The sequence below is a fragment of the Podospora bellae-mahoneyi genome (genome assembly GCF_035222275.1).
Source record: "Podospora bellae-mahoneyi strain CBS 112042 chromosome 1 map unlocalized CBS112042p_1, whole genome shotgun sequence".
Taxonomy (NCBI): Eukaryota; Fungi; Ascomycota; class Sordariomycetes; order Sordariales; family Podosporaceae; genus Podospora; species Podospora bellae-mahoneyi.
In genome coordinates this window covers 124,479-141,623 of record NW_026946359.1, presented here as the reverse complement: position 1 = coordinate 141,623, position 17,145 = coordinate 124,479, and the positions used below count along the sequence as shown (strand labels likewise).

Below are 17,145 nucleotides of genomic sequence, written 5' to 3'. Positions count from 1 at the left end.
ATGGCCAACACCACCGCCGTCGAGGAGCTCGACATTGTCATCGTTGGTGCTGGGCTCACGGGCATCAACGCTGCATATCGCCTCCAAACCCAGCTGCCCAATCACAGTTATGCGATTCTCGAAGCCAGGGATTCTCTGGGTGGAACGTGGGACTTTTGGAAGTATCCAGGCATCCGGAGCGACAGCACCATGGCATTATATGGCTTCCCATGGCGACCGTGGCCCTATGAGGAGAGCATGGCTGGCGCCAAAGCCATCAAGTCGTACATTGCCGAGTGCGCTGCTTCCGAAGGCATCGACAAGAAGATTCGGTATCACCACCGCGTAAAGGCTGCAAACTGGAGTTCTGAAGAGCAAAAGTGGACGCTTCAACTGGAAATCACATGCGAGGATGGTGTCACAGAAGAGAAGCAGATCAAGGCGTGGTGGCTGCTTGCCTGCAGTGGCTATTACAGCTACGATAAGGTTTTGCCGCCTACCATCCCCGGGATTGACAAATTCCAGGGACAGGTGATTCATCCTCAGTTCTGGGACGAGAACCTCGATTATGCGGATAAGAGGATCATCGTCATCGGCTCCGGCGCCACAGCCATCACCCTTCTGCCTTCCCTCGCAGAAAAGGCCAAGCAGGTTACCATGCTACAACGCAGTCCATCCTATGTGCTCGCCCTTCCGAGAAAAGACAAGACGGTCAAGACCTTGTCTAAATGGATGCCGCGCAGCTGGGCTGTGACCATCAACTGGTTTCAGAGAATGTTCTTCGAGACGGTCTTTGTCCAGTTTGTTCTCAACTTTCCCAATGCCGGACGCAGGTTCGTCATCGGCGCCATGAAGTCACAGCTGCCAAAAGGGTTTGCAATCGAGAAGCACTTCAATCCCCGGTACAACCCCTTCGAGCAGCGCCTCTGCTTCTGTCCAGGTGCCGATTTCTTCAAGGCGCTGCACAAGCCTGGCGTCAGCATTGTGACGGATGTCATAGACACCGTTACTAGTGACGGCATCATCGTCAAGACTGGCGGCGAGAAGATTGAGGCTGATATTATTGTGACTGCTACCGGATTGCACATGGAGGTTTTGTCAAGCACGGCTGTTACAGTGGATGGGAAGCCTGTCAACGAAACCATAGGGGAGCGCTATGTGTGGAATGGGTGCATGATTGAGGGCGTCCCGAATGCTGGGCTTTTGACTGGGTACACCGCTGCCAGTTGGACGCCTGGCGTGGACGTGCGGACAAGGAACCTGATCAAGGTTATCAAGCACCAAGACAAGACCGGGGCTTCATCTGCCGCCCCTCACATCCCCGAGTCTAAGAGAGCCTCCATGCCAGCTGGGCCTATGATGACGCTTACTTCGACGTATGCACGGGCTGCGATGAAAAGGATGCCACTTGTTGCTGGCATTGGGCCGTGGAAAGCTGGAACAAACTGGGTGCAGGATGTGTGGGCAATGCTGTTTGGAAGTGTCAAGGACGGCATGAAGTATTCTTCTGGAGACAAAGACAAAGCTATTTGAAGGGAGATTATGTGTCATTACTTGATATATGACCAAAGTTTGGATGAAAAGTTGATGGTATTAATTTATGCACAATGTCTTGAAGCCACATGCCACTCCAGCCTTTGGTGGCAGTGCTGATGCCCCGCCCCCAGATTGACAGAGGGGTGGCAGTACATCTACCATACCCCGTCAAACGACACCAGCTTTTACTTTCCCGACTCCGCAAAAACAACTTGACCTCAGTATCTGCCCAACTCGATCACCATGGCTGCCTTCTCAGATCCACCCCCTAGCATCGTCCCATCTCATATGCTAGCCTCTCCCGGGTTCGGTTTCGATTCTTTTGATAATGATTCCGATGTTGAGCTTCCACAACTCCCAACACCACAGGCTCTTGTGCCAGCTCATGTCTCAACGGGAGGACAGGTCGGGATCCAGGGAAATCTTTCCTCCAATGTTATTCCGATCGGAAGTCATACAAGTGGAATTGTCTTGTACAATGACGCCAATCTGCTAGGAGATGGCCAACAGCAATTGCTGTACTACTCAAAAAACCGCGCAGACAGAGATCGGAACAAACAAAGTCGTTCGGAACATAGAGGTGGTTACTCACGAACATTTAGCTCTGATAGAGGTATGTCTTGCAGCTCTCACTTTACCTTGTTCTTGACTTGCAACCTGCTGACGCAGTAATTTGGCAACAGCAACGGCCTATGCCATCAAGACAGCACGTTACCCGGTGCTTTACGAAATGGCGAGAACGCCAGCTGTTGCAAGGAAGGCGCTAGAAACATGGAAGAGGCAACCCAGTCAACCATCCATTCCAGAAGGGAGCAACACATCTACGGGCGGTCAAGGGCAAGCAGGTCCGTCGACTGCCCCGGTGGTTAGGGGTGCCACGTCTATCACCACCGCTTTGCCCCCACAGCACATGGCCTTTTCCAAGCCTGTCCTGGAAAAAAACCGCCGCGGGACTCGGTATGTTATCACCTGCGAACTCGAAAAGGCCTATCCAAACTTCCACATCCAGTGCGAATACATTTACCTCAATCAGCAAGAACGGGTCAACCATAGCTGGACGGACACACGCATCTCGCTTGTCAATATATCAACTAAGGAAAATCTCTGGGTTGTGGCTATGGAGCAGATAGGCTACAATGAAGCCTTCATCAAAGGGCTTGTTGGCGACGAAGAATATGCCCAACTCGGAAGCGTTGATGGGCCGGTGAAAGGACACGATAAATACTCTGGCCCATCATTTGTTGCGAAGGTGGCCAAGAAAATCACGATTCCAGAAGGATACGACTTGGGTAACATCTGGTGTAAAGCAGCGGGATTTTACACAATGAAAATCTTTGTCCCAAGCAAAGAATACAAAATGTAAAAGAAATCCTTAGCTCACTATGAAATCATAAACAGACCTCCTTCGCCCTGACACTCAAGGTGTTCGCTCTCTCTTCACCTTCTAGACGCCAGAACCAAGTCGTGATCATGAACACCATCAATCTTCCCCAGCAGAAGTGAAGCAAGCTCGATCAGCGGCCCTATCAGCATGGTCATGGCGAGAATCTGACCAAAACCCCACTCCTCAAGACCTGGAGCCAGCGCGTTCCGCTGGATAGTCAACTCGAGCATCACAATCAGGTATATGGTACCGGCCAAATAGCTGATAAGTTGATACAGCGGCGGTTTGCTTTTGTTGTTCCCTAGATTCACATCCTGCGCTCCAAACACATCGTGGGGCACCTTGCGACCAAACATCGCATCAACAGCGATGCAGCCAACGAAAAGCAGCCAGCAGCCGAAACCCAGCAGTAAAAGAGAAAGCGCAGCCACCAGCGTCCAGCGCAGACCAGGACTTGTTGCGGGGATATTCACCCCAAAGAGCACATACACCGTGGTGTTGTTGCACTCGGCCTGATCACCAAATGTCGGCGCGGTCGCAAAAACATAGATCAGATATGCCAAGGATCCCGTCATGACCACCACGTAGAACGCCATAAAGACAACCCTCCGCACCACTCCCCCTGGGTATCGCCCACGAGGATGGGCGGAAAGGCCCACGATGCCAAGCAGGTGAAATACACACAGGGCGTGGAAGAGCCCGAGTGACTGGGTGGCGGTCGTGATGACAGCGGTCAGGAAAAGGGCAAGGCCGGTGACGCCGAGGGACGATTCAATAGCGCCAGAGAGCTCGGCCGAGTTGAAGACGTAGCTGAAGATGTGGTATGAGAGGGCGAGCACGTATAACGACGCGCGGATCTGTTGGGGGTTAGTCACATAATGTGCAAGTATGGAAAGAAAAGATGAACTTACCCCTACTCCGACCACATCTGGATTTGGGTCGATAAGACATTGCTCTTCTGCGGGATTGCTTTGCTCCATTGTGCCACATCACACTTCCATAACAGAGATATGGCAGTTGAGTGGGCGTTTTGGCTGTTTTCACAGCCTGAGGTCTATGGACGCACAGCAGGCAGAAGAGTGGCTGAGTCTTGGCTGTAGTTCCCGGCCGATGCTACCCCTGTCGAGGTTCGGTTGAGAGGGGGGGGGCACCCTGCCCACAAAATAATTGAGACACTCAAGTTACCTAACCCATATTATACTACGAACTGAACGTCCAGATTAAAGTTAATAGGCCTTTGAAAAATGTGTCAAGGTTTGTTAACTATCTTTGAAGGCTTATGAACTCTCTTTTAAAGGCCTATAAACTATCGTTAAAGGCCTCTGGATTATCCTTCAAGGCATGTTAACCTACTTTAATGTCTCAACTATTTTGTGGCGAGGGTGTGGGGATGTTAATTTCAGGGGAGCGAGGCAGTGCACAGCTAGGGGTCCTGTTGACCATTACTTTATTAGTGCTTGGAGTAAGACGGAGGAATTCGTAACCCATATGAGGCTGAATATCGTAGGGATGAGGACTCAGGCATATTGGTTGAACATCGCGCCTGTTTGCGGTTGATTCAACTTTCAGAACCAACTCTTCGTTGGAAAGGAAACCCTCAGCGACCACACTGTCGCGATTCGTTTGCCTTGACCAGCAAAAATGAGTTTGGGTATGTAATTTTCTCTGAGTCTGTTTTGTGCTTCCTACCTACTAACTCCATACAAAGCCATTAGCCAGTGCGTATACAGCCAGATTCAACGGTACTCCCTCCGCCGGCAAAAGCCACGCGGCCTAGAAGAGCAAGTGGCCATCTTCGTCGCCACTCGTATCTTTGATGTCGGCCTCACAACAGCTGCAGCCGTTGCTGCGGCTGCGGCGGGCGCAAATGCTATGGGCGTCCCATTGACGTCGGACATACTTCGACATGCCGCCATTGGGGGAGCCATCAAAGCGGCCGCTATGGCAGTCGCTGGACTGATTATGCTGGCGCCACAAAACACGCCCTTGATTGTGCTAATGACATTGTTGGGAACTTCAATCGGATCCAACGCTCTCGCAGTGGTAGCAGTAGCCAATCGCATATTTGGGACTGGTGAGCCTTTCCCACGCCGTACAGCAGAGACAAGAGGGAAGGCTAAATTGTTGCTCAAGATCAAGCTCCAAACCAGCTCATCATCGCAGCTGTTGTAGCATCCATACCTCTGTCATTTTGTTTCGTCTACTACTACGGAGGTGCTTCAGCCTGTTGCTTCACGTTGGCTAGGTGGTTGAACAATGCTAACAAGTTGCTCAGCGTTTCGAGTACCAATCACATTCACCTCGATCGCTTTCGACGTCCTCGGCGCCTACACTTTTGTGAGAATGGCCGAGAACCTAGGGCACCCCATCTGCCCACCCCGTCCAGCATTGGTGGCTGGCGCCGTGTTTGGGGCAGTCTTCTCCGGAGCAATCACTCTACTTGGCTGCTGTGTCATCGGAAAAAGCAGGACCATACCCATCTCAGACTTTTCAGGAAACGGACACGTGAGCGGATCCGCCCTCACGACATGCTGCGGGAACCGTGTGCATGTGAACGTCCAATCAACCGAGTACGCCAGGGGTCAGGGAGTTGTGGGGTCTAGGAATACCTTCACCAACGGAACTATCTACAATAGCGCCCATGGGATTGGTGTCTATTGGGATCCGGGAAGTATCCATGGTGGTCTTACATTCAACACCCACTCTACTCGGGACTGCACGACAAGTACTGGGACATCCAACATGACCAGAATTGTGATGGCTTGAGCAAGGTAGACCTGTCATGGATTTTTCGTTTCTTTTTCATTACAAATCAACAGTGCCTTTTTAGTCAAACCTCTTTTCCTGCGCCTCCCTTAGATGGCGGAATCTGTTAGGCCAGATACCCTGCTTCCCAGGCCCCAGAATTCCATTGGGATCGATTGCATCCTGTAACATGTTGGCATCCATTCACAGCTTCAGAACCATCTCAGAGACTCACCTTGATCTTCTCCACAAAGCGGTTGTAGGCGTGATTGTTGAAGTCGTTCAAATGGGCAATGAGATCTGTTATTGTCAGCCGCCTTTGTCCCCCACCCCCCCAGCAAAGACAGACAAACTCACCCATGTGGTTCACATGCCCCCTGTACATCCCATACCCTCTCTTTTTTGCCTCTTCATACAGCCCATAATACAACCTCTCCATCTTTTCTTTCTGCGTGTTGTCTGTCTGGTCCCAAGTAAACATATTCATCAACACAACATGCCTCTCGTGCATAAAGAAATCCGCCATCAGCTCGACCCCATTCGCCTCACAAATCGGCTTGCTAACCTCTATCCACTCTATCAGCAACTTCCCATTCGACGGAATAACCGGTGCATAATCCCCATGCGCCGCCTTGCCATCCTTTTTCTCCTTCGAAATCGGCCAGTTGATCAACGGTAAACTCCACAGACTCGGAATCCCCACAAACATCCGCCCGTCTTGATCCGGCACCGTCGTCGCATCCAACCTCCCGTCCTCTCCCGGATTGGCATACAAATTCCCCGCGATCGTCCCCGTCGGCGCCCTTCTGGCAACCACACTCTTGATCTCCTCAAACTGCGCCTCCACAATCCTCTTCGGTCCGTACAACCCCCACCGCGCATACCAATGCCCAAACCCCGTCTCCTGCCTCAGCTCCTCCAGCCTCCAATCCGGCACCGGTCCTTCCCCAGTCCAGTAATCTTCCCTCCGCCCCATGATGCAAAGCGTCTCGATAAGACTGGTAAACCACACGCACGACTGCACCGTCCCGTTCCTCTTCATCTCCCCAAACACATCCACCATCACCTCCAGGTCGGTAAACAGCGGCATGCTAAAACTGCAGCACATGTACGCCTGCGGCTGGGGGGTCAGCCACAGACTCATCTTGGTCACGACGCCCAAGTTTGACTGGAAAAACAACCCCTCCAGCGAAGGACCAAACGTAAACTTGGACAAAAACGCAGACGGAGAAGAGGAAATCCCCCACTGTCCCGTCCGCACGACATCACCGTCCGGTAACATGACCTCGATCCCAGTTACGCATTGATGGTGAGCGTAATTCATCCCGAAGCCCATTCCTCTATCTACCGTCTATCCCGGCGTCAGCAACACCAACGGACTCAGGGGAGAAAGGTGACTCACATTCCCGATGACACTCCCCCATCCTAGACTCGGCGTGCTAGGCCAGACCTTCTTCTTGTGCTCGACGCAGTATTCGTACAGCTGGATGAAGGTGACTCCAGGCTCGACAACAGCGTAGTGGTACTCGTCGTTGACCTCAATGATCTTGTCTAGCTTGTGGAGGTCAAGAGCCACCGAACCGTTCACTCGGGGAGCGGGGCCGCCGTAACCGAGGTTCTTGCCACGGGAGAAGTGCCAGAGTGGGATCTTGTACTTGTTGGCTACTCGGAGGACGGAGGAGAGTTGGTCTGTTGAGTCGGGGCTGGTTTAGGGTTCAAGATTAGCGATGGAAGAGATGGAGACGGAGGAGGGTGAAAGGGTTAATGTGATAGTGCGTTAAATGAGGTAGAAAAGGGCATACCAAACAGCCGCACTGGGCAGCTTGCGCTGGGAAGGGTCATGCTCATGGACATCATACGGATCAATGTAATCAGACAGTCCTTCCTTGACAAAAACCGATTCCTCGCCTGCGATGGAGATGAACTCGGAAATGGCAGAATCAAAGTCGGTTTGGCCAACGCCAGGAGGCAGTGGAATGGGTGTTATCGGGTGTCGAGGAGCACGCTCGTAGGTCTGCTGATGGGCAGCCTCGTAGTCTGGGTGAGGGTAGGTTTGGGGGTGTGTTATTGACATTGCTTCAGTGTCAAATACTCCGCTGACAAGAAGCTGGATTTTGAATGAACTAGTGACTTTCAGGATGGTGAAGCATTAAGACTTTATCAAAAACTCCTGGGTGCTGCGGGGAAGCCGATTTACCGTCGGCTCAGTCAGTCAGACAACTTGGTGATTCGAATGGTTGGTCCCATCCCCTTGCATAGATATGCCATGAGATCCGCTTCAATTCTCCAATTCGGCCATACAAATATCAGCCGTGTCAGACCCATGGTCACCATGCGGGGTCTCTTGTCACTTGTATGGGGTTTGTGTAACAACTCATAAAGTGCGGGATGTTGGACGATTTTGAGCTGGGATAATGGGTGGTTATCCTCGAGGCATTGACCCACTGTCTAGCTTCCTCTTTTTGTTGTTCTTATTTGACGGAACCAGGGCTGGCGATCCGGCTCTGGGATCGAGCGACGCGGCAGGTAATCTTCGAGTTGGCGGAGACGTAATATCCCAGACCCTCCCATCGAATCCGATTTCTTGTACCTCTCCTGACTTATTCAGTCTACTGAAGTAACCGGCAACCTGATGTTTTCCTAGCTCCCAAACTTCATCTTGCGACAAGTGACCAATCGCTGGCAGCTCTAGGGAGCGCCCAGCGCCCACATAAAGCCAATTCTTAAGTAGGTGGGCATTCAGAACCACTTCAGCGTTATTCTCCCTTTCGAAGGCTTGTTCAGGAACTCGAAACTGGCTAGGAATTGCCAGAATAAAAAAAGCAGTGAGAAGAGAAATCTTCCTCGCCGTGCAGCTCACGTGCCTGTATCGGGCCAAATCGGCGGTAATGAGGGTTCTGAGGGTCCATGAACTGATTGAACAGGTCTAGGTCCTCGGAGGTTTGGAGCCATGGTGAGCTCAAGAACATGCATCCCACAACTAGACAATACGCCTCGCGGTCGCGCCGCCAATGTGCTCCTGGGTCTTCGGGACGCGCTGCCAGGGCGTTGCGAAGGATGCTGACCGCATACTGCCGCTCAGCAATTTCGGTAGATGTTGCAAATGCTGAAACAGGCGTCGACAGGATGTGGTAGAAACTGAGGAACTCCCAGATAGTGTAATGTGCAAGGGTGACCGCGCAACTGGCCCCGTCATCGAAACTGTCACCATCAGTAACCTCTGGGTTCGAAAGTTCGTTCCTCACTGCTATGAGGCAGCCACAAAGATCTTGCGGGTATGCCCAATCGAAGGCATTGTCCTTGATGCCGTACAGGTCGAAGGAACCTGCCTCTAGTAACAGCTTTCCATTGATACCTCGACCATCCCAATGTGTTCTGGAGTCCACATATACCCACAAAAGGATCTGTTATATAAACGGCTGGTCGACCTCGGGGATGGCCTCGAATATTTTGATGTACGACTCGGTCAGGTCACGAGGAAGATCTTGCAAGACGGATGCGAGTTTTGTCTTGTCCCCAAGACGCTCAATGCTGTGCAGTTGACAGTCCACCCAGCGAAGCCTGTTAATAGTGAGTCAGAAAGCTCAACCAAAGTAAACCAATGGGAAATAACATACATGCCGTTTGCTCCCGACACCAATGCCTCCTCGATTGCTTGGAAAGAGTTCTGCCATCGCCGAAGACGCATGCTAGACTGAAACCTTGCACGAATGTGACGTTGAATATAGCAATCGACATACGGGTTTTTCATGGAGATGGATGATGATATGGCAGAAAAGAAGCGCTCGATGTCACCGTAGTGGCAACTCGTTGTAAGGATGCGGACCTTTTAGAATCGGGCGTCGAGAGATATTGTCGCAAATAGACGTATTATCTCGTCCCTCGGCATGCTTTCATCAACTGCATCAACAATAATGAATAACCGTTCCAGTCGTGCCAGGGCAAGTTCAAGAATGTGTTGTAGCTCTGGGACGGTTAGCTCACAACCTCTGTCATGGAGGCGTTTGAGCTCGACAGGAGCCCAGCTGAGTTGTCGAGAAACCTGGGCGGCTACCCATCTCAGCAGTGGTATAGCCTCGTCTTGGGCGTTGTAGCAATGACAATAGTAATAAGCGTAAACGTAGTTGGTGGCGCCTTCGCAAAGGAGCCTGATCTTTTCGATGGCAAAGGAGGCCAATACCGTCTTGCCAGCACCAGGTATTCCGTAAATCCAGAGCATTCCATAAGGAGATGTCGAGTACGTCCACAAGTTCCATCCATCAGAGCGTGTCAGCCATGCGCATGTCTCTGGTTCGTGTTTACTGATGGCAGCATTGTGAAGCCGTGACGGATTCGTCTGCTCCAGCCAAGTCTGAATGCTACGACGCTCGGATTCTGGAGAAGGGACTGATCAGAGGGAATCTGAGGAAGTCTGGAATAACGAGGAGGACCAACCAGTGACATTATTTTGAATCTTGTGCAGCGTTGTCTTGATGGCGCGCAACTCATGCCTGGAAGATGGCATTTGCGCATCAGAAACTGAGTGTTTGGGGGGTAAGCTGTCTTAACTTACAGTACATCACCTGATATAATCAGGAGGAGGGTAACCTTGTGCTGCGAGAGCTCAACCAGAGTCTTCCTAGCCTTTGATTGCTTCAAGGGCCAAGCGAGCTCTGCAATGGTAAGGCGGCGACGGGGAAGGCCAACACCCGCATCGGTGGGAAGCAGAGTTTCCAGGTCGGAGAGACAACGATGGCAGCTGAGGAGAGCGGCGTTGTTTTCCAAAATGATGAAGCTTTTGATTCGGCCAGAACGTCGATGATTGACCTGAGGGATGATACCTCGCCATGGATCATGCGAATGACGCTGGGCGCATCTTTGAGCCCGTCGATGCAAATTCGACAGGAGGAAAGTGGAGGATGGTGACCATGCTCAGGACCAACTTTTGCGAGCCACAGGTGACAGCGTGACTGTGAGAAAGGACAAATCAGAGAATGAAAGACTGGTTCTGGATATCCCAGCATGGAAATTGGGGCAATTCACAGATGAAATATTGACGATGTAAGAACTGGAAACGCCAATCACGCTGCACAAGTTAAAGGAGAAATATGGCTTCGCGGGGCCACCAAGAGGAATGGTTTATCTACCGGATATGATAAAGCAAGATGTCGATTGGGAAAATCAAAAGAAGGTTGGCTCACTGTGGGCCCAAATGGACTTGGAAGTAAAGACGACTGACAAATTCTAGATTCTCGACAGGAGGGGTGGTTGTCGTGAGGTTATTGATAGATGATGATGCAATATGGTCTCTATCAAGAAATTGATATTATTTTCAGCGCAAGATCATCGCCATCTTTCTTCATTATCTCATTACTTTCCCCTTTCATTAGGCCATGCACGTAAGCATCACTGATTAAAGAGAAGCTGTTGTATGCGCCTGGGTCGCTCGCGAGCATCGCCACGTCATAGCTATACCTCATGGCCTGATAGTCGAAACAATCCGGCGCTTCCACGGCGCCCCGTTCGCCATGGTAAACCGAGTATTTTACGGCTCGCTCCGGTCTTAAAATGAAGGGCACACTTTGGCCGTCCAGTAAAGAGACAACGTCGCCGGTCTTGACTGCTGTTGCTGCAATACCCATGTATCCTTTGGCAGTCAGGAAAAGAGACCGTCCTCGCATTGTAATAGCCATCAGCTCGACGTACGCTGGCCATTTATGTAACATTTCAGGCAAATGATACTGTTGATTCCGTAGTTGTGCCAGAAAGTCTTGGATGAAGCGTGGGTCTTGTGCAAAGTACGAGTTGCTGGGAGTATGGTCCCAATTTGCAACGAGTGAAATTGCCAAGGCCGTAACAAGATGTTCCGAAGTCGGCTTGTAAGAATCGTCATGGACGTGACGAGCCACTTCGCAGAGGAACTTATTCAAAGATACTCTGGCTTTGTGGACCGAATTGGTCAGTAACATTGGGGCGATATCAAGTGATATGGTTGCTGTGACCATGTCAAATGGTATGCCGACCATCACAAGGTGAGATGGATGTTCTTTGTTCGGGAGGAACTGAACCACATCATTGCCCCTGAGCGCTTCAAATGCAACGCCGTTTGCTCGTGAGTGTTGTAGTGGCTCGAAACACAGATCTCCCGTCCAGTCCACCACCCATGACGGGATCTTGATACCGAAATGATCACCCGGAATACCCCGTTGACCGAACGCTGTCGCAAGCTGCAAAACATGAGTGACAATCCAGTACCTGGACGCCACAAGTTGAAGATCATGCGTATTGATCTGCATTAATTCAGCTGCGAAGTTCGTGAAGACGGTCTCGGTCGGCAAGGAATAATCAATGTTGCTGATTTGACTCAATTGCATCGTGACCTGGCGTGGGGACCAACGCTTGATGACACCATATAGGGCGTAAAGTCTGTCCCGAGGGTCGGCACAGAGAAACGATGCAAACTCGACAAGAGTGTCCAGCGGCAACTGTTTCTTTGCTGCCACGCCAATGTTGCGTACTGCTGTTATGGTACGACTGCCATTGCGGACGCCTGTCATTGTCCGCATGGTTGTGCGATGATCTTGTGTGAATACCCCTTGGTCGCTCTCAAAGAGCTCAAACATGGCGAGGTGAAAGGTGTCCCAGTCGATCTTCCACCGTCCGCAGTGTATGGCCACACTTTTGGCCAGAACGACTTCTTGTACAATCCAACGACGGTGAAACCAAGGCCTCTCGAGGAAAAATGCAATTTCAGCCTTGTTTTCATCCAGGAAATCTCCCACGAGCTGGTTGATCTCGAATCGTTTTCGCCAGGAGGTAGAATGCTGCTGGTCTTGAGAAGCTGACGAAAGTCTCCCCAGGTTCTCGAAAAAGCTCATGCATAACCGAGCATCATCAACAGCGGATTCGTCCCCGAGCCAAACTATTGTCGACGAAGCCTTCTTGTATATGTTGGGCATGTTGGACACTTGGCTGTTGCGCTCCGTGACATCGCTCTGGTTGATGCATACAGCATCCACCCAGAGAACCACGGGAACATCGCGCCGTCTTAGGTGCTTCAAGGCCGAGTGAAGATTTTGCGTAATGCGGATGACACCAAGTGACTCGGTGGGAGATGAGAAGCTGTTAGGAAGGACCTCGAGAGCCTCTGGAAAAACAGGGTCGCCCCAGGTGTACGACACGGCATGATAGTCGTGGTGGACGGGTATCCCCCAGTAGTCCCTGTAGCCCTTTTCAATCAGCCAGCAACGGAGAGAAGCATTGCTGTCTCGGGCCGGAAGAAGATGAAGGAGCCGGATGGTGTAATCGTGTTCTTGGCATTTCGGTGTTAACGGGCGGTACTGGTAAATCTTGGAGATACCCGGATGCACCGGGTCCCATGCCCCCGGACCGCCTTTGAACATGGTCATCTCCGCGATAGCCTTTGTTGGTTTTGGTGAACACGGCGAGCATTCAACCAAGAGCGGCAGCTTGAGTGAGAGCTGAGTCGCAATCAGGTGGGTCATGTCTAGCTACCCCGCCTTTGACCTCGACATATCTGACCTCGACCACCTCAATCGTGCCAAATCTTTTATTTCCACCGACTCTCATCCAAATTATCATATGACGAGATGCAAGCCCCATTCTGTAGAGACTGCTTTACCGGCACTCTCCGTGGAGACATCACTCCGGTCGGCACGGAGCAGACTGTCCACAACGTGCCTTCTTATGTCTCTCTTCCACCTGAAGGTGCCCGTTCCCTCGGCACAGTCGTAATAATCACTGACGCCTTCGGCTGGAGGCTGCGAAACACCCGCGTTCTTGCCGATGCATACGCACGGCGTGTGCCTTGCACAGTCGTTGTTCCCGACTTTCACAAAGGAACCTCACTCACTGAGAAGTTCCTCATCCTGGCAGACGCCCTCCCCACAGCCAACATCTTCACCAAAATCTGGACCTACGTCCGTGTTGTCCCCGAGCTCGTCAGGTTCCTCCTCTACAACCGATACGCCGTCGCTGCTCCCCGAGTCAATGCCTTTTTCCATTCCCTTCGACAAGAGCTTAGCCCGTCAGGCAAAATTGGCGTGGCTGGCTTCTGCTGGGGAGGGCTGTACACAATCCGCCTTACCCACATGTCCCCACCTCTGGTCAACTGCGCATTCACTGCCCACCCGTCCCTAATCTCCGTTCCGGCTGATATTGAAAAGGTAAAGGATGACACACCGCTCAGCATCGCAAACGGAGATGATGATCAGTACCTAAGGCGTGCTAAGATGGAGACGGTGGTGAAAATGTTGCGGGATAGAGAAAGACACGAGGTGGTGGTGTATGAAGGTGCCAAGCACGGATTTGCCGTCAGGGGTGATATTGGGGATCCGAAGCAGAAGGAAAGGGGGCAGGGGAGCGAAGACCAGGCAGTGGGGTGGTTCAGGAGGTGGATGGCCTAGAGGGGACACAGGCGGGAATAGGGGTCTCATACTCAAACTCATTTGACCGGATGCTTTCCTGGCAGATTCGCATTGTTACAATAAACCATGGGTATGAGTCCGAACGCCAAGACCAGGTTCCCTCAAGCTAAATGCTGACAATCCCAGGTGGGGCTTCACGGTCCATCTCGGGCAGCAATCTCTGTGTTCATGTTTTTCTCTTTCAACAATATCTCATCAACAATCCATACACAATGAATCTCCTTGAATCGGACGAGATTCTGAAGCTCAACGATAATATTACATCGTTTGTGCTTGTCAACCCGGATCGGGTCGACGACGACGATGTCGACATCTTTGTAGTCAAATCACCCGGCCCACCCCCATTCCCACGCCACAATGAGACCAAAGCATCCTCCCTGGACGAACCAGCAGAAACATCTCAAGATGCAAACCTTGGATCTGAACCGAGCGCAACCATCCGCAGCATGACCCAACTCTGTGACACCTGCTACAACGCCCTGAACTATTTTGGCTATCACGTGGATCTTCATAAAACCAAAGGCAAAGAAGCGACGGAGGGCCTTCCCGCGGCATGTTTGCTGCACAATGGCGCAAAGACCCTTCAAGACGGGGAAGATGGCCGCTGCCATCTCTGCGTCTTCCTCATGGCTAACCTGCGGGTCAAACGGCTGGCGATGGAGTCGATTGACGAATCCAATATCGAGATGTGTTGGCAGTCCGGCCCAGCCCCTAAACGACTGCACTTTGCACTGACCCACCGGGGACACCCAAGAGCTGCAAAAAACTACTGGAACATCTTGAAGCTTCAAATCTGGCCTTTCTCCGAGTTCGACAAGGCACTATTTGGCATGACCGAGGGGAAGGGCATGGAACGACACCCGACTACGGAATCGGCGCAAACCCGTGATAATGCGCTAGAGTGGCTGAAACGATGCCAGACAAACGAAGACGGCAAGCACAACCAATGCAACATCACGGCTTCTAGAGATTGGTTGCCAACCAGACTTCTGGATGTGAAGTCAGCAATTGAGACGTCAATGGTGAAGTTGGTGACGCCTTTGGACACCCCACGAGATTTCGAGCAAGAACGAGAGTACATCACACTCAGTCATTGCTGGGGAAAATGGGGGGCCAGTCAACTACCTGTCTTGACAACAGGAAATATTGCAGAGAGACTTCGGGAAGGTGTTTCGATATCGCTATTGCCCAAGACATTTGCAGATGCTATCAAGGCGGCAAGCTGGTTCAAAGGTAAGGCAGACCTGCGGAATAAAGAATGGAATGTATGCTAACACTTTGCTTCTGACAAGTCCGATGGCTCTGGATCGATTCGTTGTGCATTCTCCAGGACAGCAAAGAGGACTGGCAACGAGAGTCCATCATGATGTACGACGTCTACAAGAATGCACTGCTCAATATCTCGGCAGACGATTCCCCTGACGGTCGTTTTGGTTGCTTTAGGAACAGAGATCCACTGGCTGTTTTGCCCATGAACATTTCCTTCAATGGGCAAGAAAGCTGGAAATTTTGGTTGACTCCGGACACACATGCTGTTTTTGACAGTATTACCAAGTCTTCCCTGGCGAAAAGAGGGTGGGTCTTTCAGGAGCGCCAGCTGTCTCGCAGAGTGTTACACTTCACCTCTCACGAGCTCATGTGGGAGTGTTGCGCGGAAGCCCCCTATTTCGCGAGCGAAACTTTCCCAGGAGGAACACCGTTCACGTCGGTGTTTAACGGGAACCCCAAGTTCCAGACCAGGACCAAGCTGAACGTGGCGCCAGACACCTCACACGAGTTGTATAAAGCCTGGAACACGATATACAAGGAATATTCTAGCAAGATCTTCAGTCACGTCCAGGACAGACTCGTGGCCTTGTCGGGCCTTGCGCAGGAATTTGAGGTCGCTCTGCCAGATGACACGTACCTGGCTGGGATATGGCGCTCCACACTTCCGCAGTCACTACTGTGGCAGTCCTCTAGGGATTCAAGTCCTGTGGGGTCGACGGGAAGCTACATCGCGCCGACTTGGTCCTGGCTATCAATCGATGGGCCCGTCTCTCCGTTCGCTCTCGATTATAGCGGAAGCACATACTCCCTAGTCGACATTGTGGACGCGACAACCACACCGGTCTTTCCGGCAAAGCCCACCGCCTCTCTCAAGGATGCCTCCATCACAATGCGCTGCTTCATGCGTCCTGTCGAGGTTCGCCCGGATTACGAGAAGAAGCCCTGGTACATGCTTGCTATTGGAGGTGGAAAAACCCATAAGCTGTCAATCAAGGAGGAGGATGGCACGGAAGCCTTTTGTGTCAGCAATATCCATTCCGACGCCTTTAACTTTTCGTTCGACATCGAGTGGGACCAGGACATGGAGAATGGACCGGATGTAGTGGCGGGGTATTTTGTGCCATTGATTATGAGTAAACCTACCGAGCACGAATCGCTGTGCATTCGTGGACTCCTGGTTGAGCCTGTCGGTGACGGACCGAAGGCTACATACAAGCGTATCGGTCTCTTGACCGTGTATGGGTCTCACTGCCAGAGGGTCAAATACATGGCGACGCACAGTGACAAAGACGAAGCCGAGCAGAAATGGGATCACCTGTTGAAGTGCCTTCGGGCAACCCACGAACGCTCCGAGAAGCTGAAGGACGATAAAGAAGAGGACTCTTCAGAATGCGAACCATCTGCGGAAAAGGAAGATTCAGAGGAACGAGTACTTACTGAGAAGCTCGAAAGTTTGAAAGTTGGGAAAAGTGACGAGGATAGAGCTCAGATTGATCTTGGTTCAATTGATGCAACGGAAAGGCTGTATGCTCTTGATGGCGTGGTGAGCAGCGAGCTGCAGAGCATGTTTGAGAAGTTGTCTCTGAAGGAAATCAAGCTGATCTAGAGAGATTTCGGCGCCAGAGAAAGGTAATGGGAATCTGTGGAAGAATAGTTGGCGGATAGAATAGCTGCTTTTGTTTAGAGAACTCGAGCTTGCGAGGGTTAGGGTCTACCCAGATCTCGATGAGTCAAAGCTGCCAATTCCAGTGCTTTGATCATGGAAACAGGACCAACAAAGTTTCACCACTGACAATGGCCTGTCCA

The 17,145-nt window shown here is 51.5% G+C and overlaps 10 protein-coding genes across 10 annotated transcripts; 5 read left to right on the top strand and 5 right to left on the bottom strand.

Annotated features, from left to right (window-relative positions):
- On the top strand, positions 1–1,512 carry QC761_101140 (uncharacterized protein; the record flags this gene model as incomplete). The annotated part of the gene is made up of 1 exon (XM_062873356.1): positions 1–1,512. One exon carries the CDS (start codon positions 1–3, stop codon positions 1,510–1,512), a length of 1,512 nt encoding a protein of 503 aa, XP_062736368.1.
- Positions 1,513–1,758: 246 nt separating this feature from the next.
- On the top strand, positions 1,759–2,878 carry QC761_101130 (uncharacterized protein; the record flags this gene model as incomplete). Its single annotated transcript, XM_062873355.1, has 2 exons — positions 1,759–2,128; positions 2,199–2,878. The coding sequence occupies 2 exons, from the start codon at positions 1,759–1,761 to the stop codon at positions 2,876–2,878; spliced, it is 1,050 nt and encodes a 349-aa protein (XP_062736367.1).
- A 34-nt stretch (positions 2,879–2,912) lies between these two features.
- On the bottom strand, positions 2,913–4,013 carry QC761_101125 (uncharacterized protein). The gene is made up of 2 exons (XM_062873354.1): positions 3,811–4,013; positions 2,913–3,756 (listed from the first exon to the last, which is right to left on the bottom strand). The coding sequence occupies exons 1-2, from the start codon at positions 3,877–3,879 to the stop codon at positions 2,953–2,955; spliced, it is 873 nt and encodes a 290-aa protein (XP_062736366.1). The 5' UTR covers positions 3,880–4,013; the 3' UTR covers positions 2,913–2,952.
- A 71-nt stretch (positions 4,014–4,084) lies between these two features.
- Positions 4,085–5,820, top strand: QC761_101120 (uncharacterized protein). The gene is made up of 4 exons (XM_062873353.1): positions 4,085–4,550; positions 4,608–4,973; positions 5,033–5,113; positions 5,175–5,820. Exons 1-4 carry the CDS (start codon positions 4,541–4,543, stop codon positions 5,663–5,665), a joined length of 948 nt encoding a protein of 315 aa, XP_062736365.1. The 5' UTR covers positions 4,085–4,540; the 3' UTR covers positions 5,666–5,820.
- On the bottom strand, positions 5,652–7,718 carry QC761_101110 (uncharacterized protein; the record flags this gene model as incomplete). The annotated part of the gene is made up of 5 exons (XM_062873352.1): positions 5,652–5,827; positions 5,880–5,944; positions 6,002–6,995; positions 7,047–7,347; positions 7,447–7,718. 5 exons carry the CDS (start codon positions 7,716–7,718, stop codon positions 5,726–5,728), a joined length of 1,734 nt encoding a protein of 577 aa, XP_062736364.1. The 3' UTR covers positions 5,652–5,725.
- A 1,333-nt stretch (positions 7,719–9,051) lies between these two features.
- QC761_0000430 (uncharacterized protein) lies at positions 9,052–9,395 on the bottom strand (the record flags this gene model as incomplete). Its single annotated transcript, XM_062871722.1, has 2 exons — positions 9,052–9,205; positions 9,262–9,395. The coding sequence occupies 2 exons, from the start codon at positions 9,393–9,395 to the stop codon at positions 9,052–9,054; spliced, it is 288 nt and encodes a 95-aa protein (XP_062736363.1).
- A 78-nt stretch (positions 9,396–9,473) lies between these two features.
- On the bottom strand, positions 9,474–10,553 carry QC761_0000420 (uncharacterized protein; the record flags this gene model as incomplete). The annotated part of the gene is made up of 4 exons (XM_062871721.1): positions 9,474–10,018; positions 10,079–10,134; positions 10,197–10,418; positions 10,489–10,553. 4 exons carry the CDS (start codon positions 10,551–10,553, stop codon positions 9,474–9,476), a joined length of 888 nt encoding a protein of 295 aa, XP_062736362.1.
- Positions 10,554–10,935: 382 nt separating this feature from the next.
- On the bottom strand, positions 10,936–13,032 carry QC761_101090 (uncharacterized protein; the record flags this gene model as incomplete). Its single annotated transcript, XM_062873351.1, has 1 exon — positions 10,936–13,032. One exon carries the CDS (start codon positions 13,030–13,032, stop codon positions 10,936–10,938), a length of 2,097 nt encoding a protein of 698 aa, XP_062736361.1.
- Positions 13,033–13,233: 201 nt separating this feature from the next.
- Positions 13,234–14,049, top strand: QC761_101080 (uncharacterized protein; the record flags this gene model as incomplete). The annotated part of the gene is made up of 1 exon (XM_062873350.1): positions 13,234–14,049. One exon carries the CDS (start codon positions 13,234–13,236, stop codon positions 14,047–14,049), a length of 816 nt encoding a protein of 271 aa, XP_062736360.1.
- A 131-nt stretch (positions 14,050–14,180) lies between these two features.
- On the top strand, positions 14,181–17,056 carry QC761_101070 (uncharacterized protein; the record flags this gene model as incomplete). The annotated part of the gene is made up of 2 exons (XM_062873349.1): positions 14,181–15,303; positions 15,363–17,056. The coding sequence occupies 2 exons, from the start codon at positions 14,181–14,183 to the stop codon at positions 16,943–16,945; spliced, it is 2,706 nt and encodes a 901-aa protein (XP_062736359.1). The 3' UTR covers positions 16,946–17,056.
- Between the last annotated feature and the right edge of the window lie 89 nt (positions 17,057–17,145).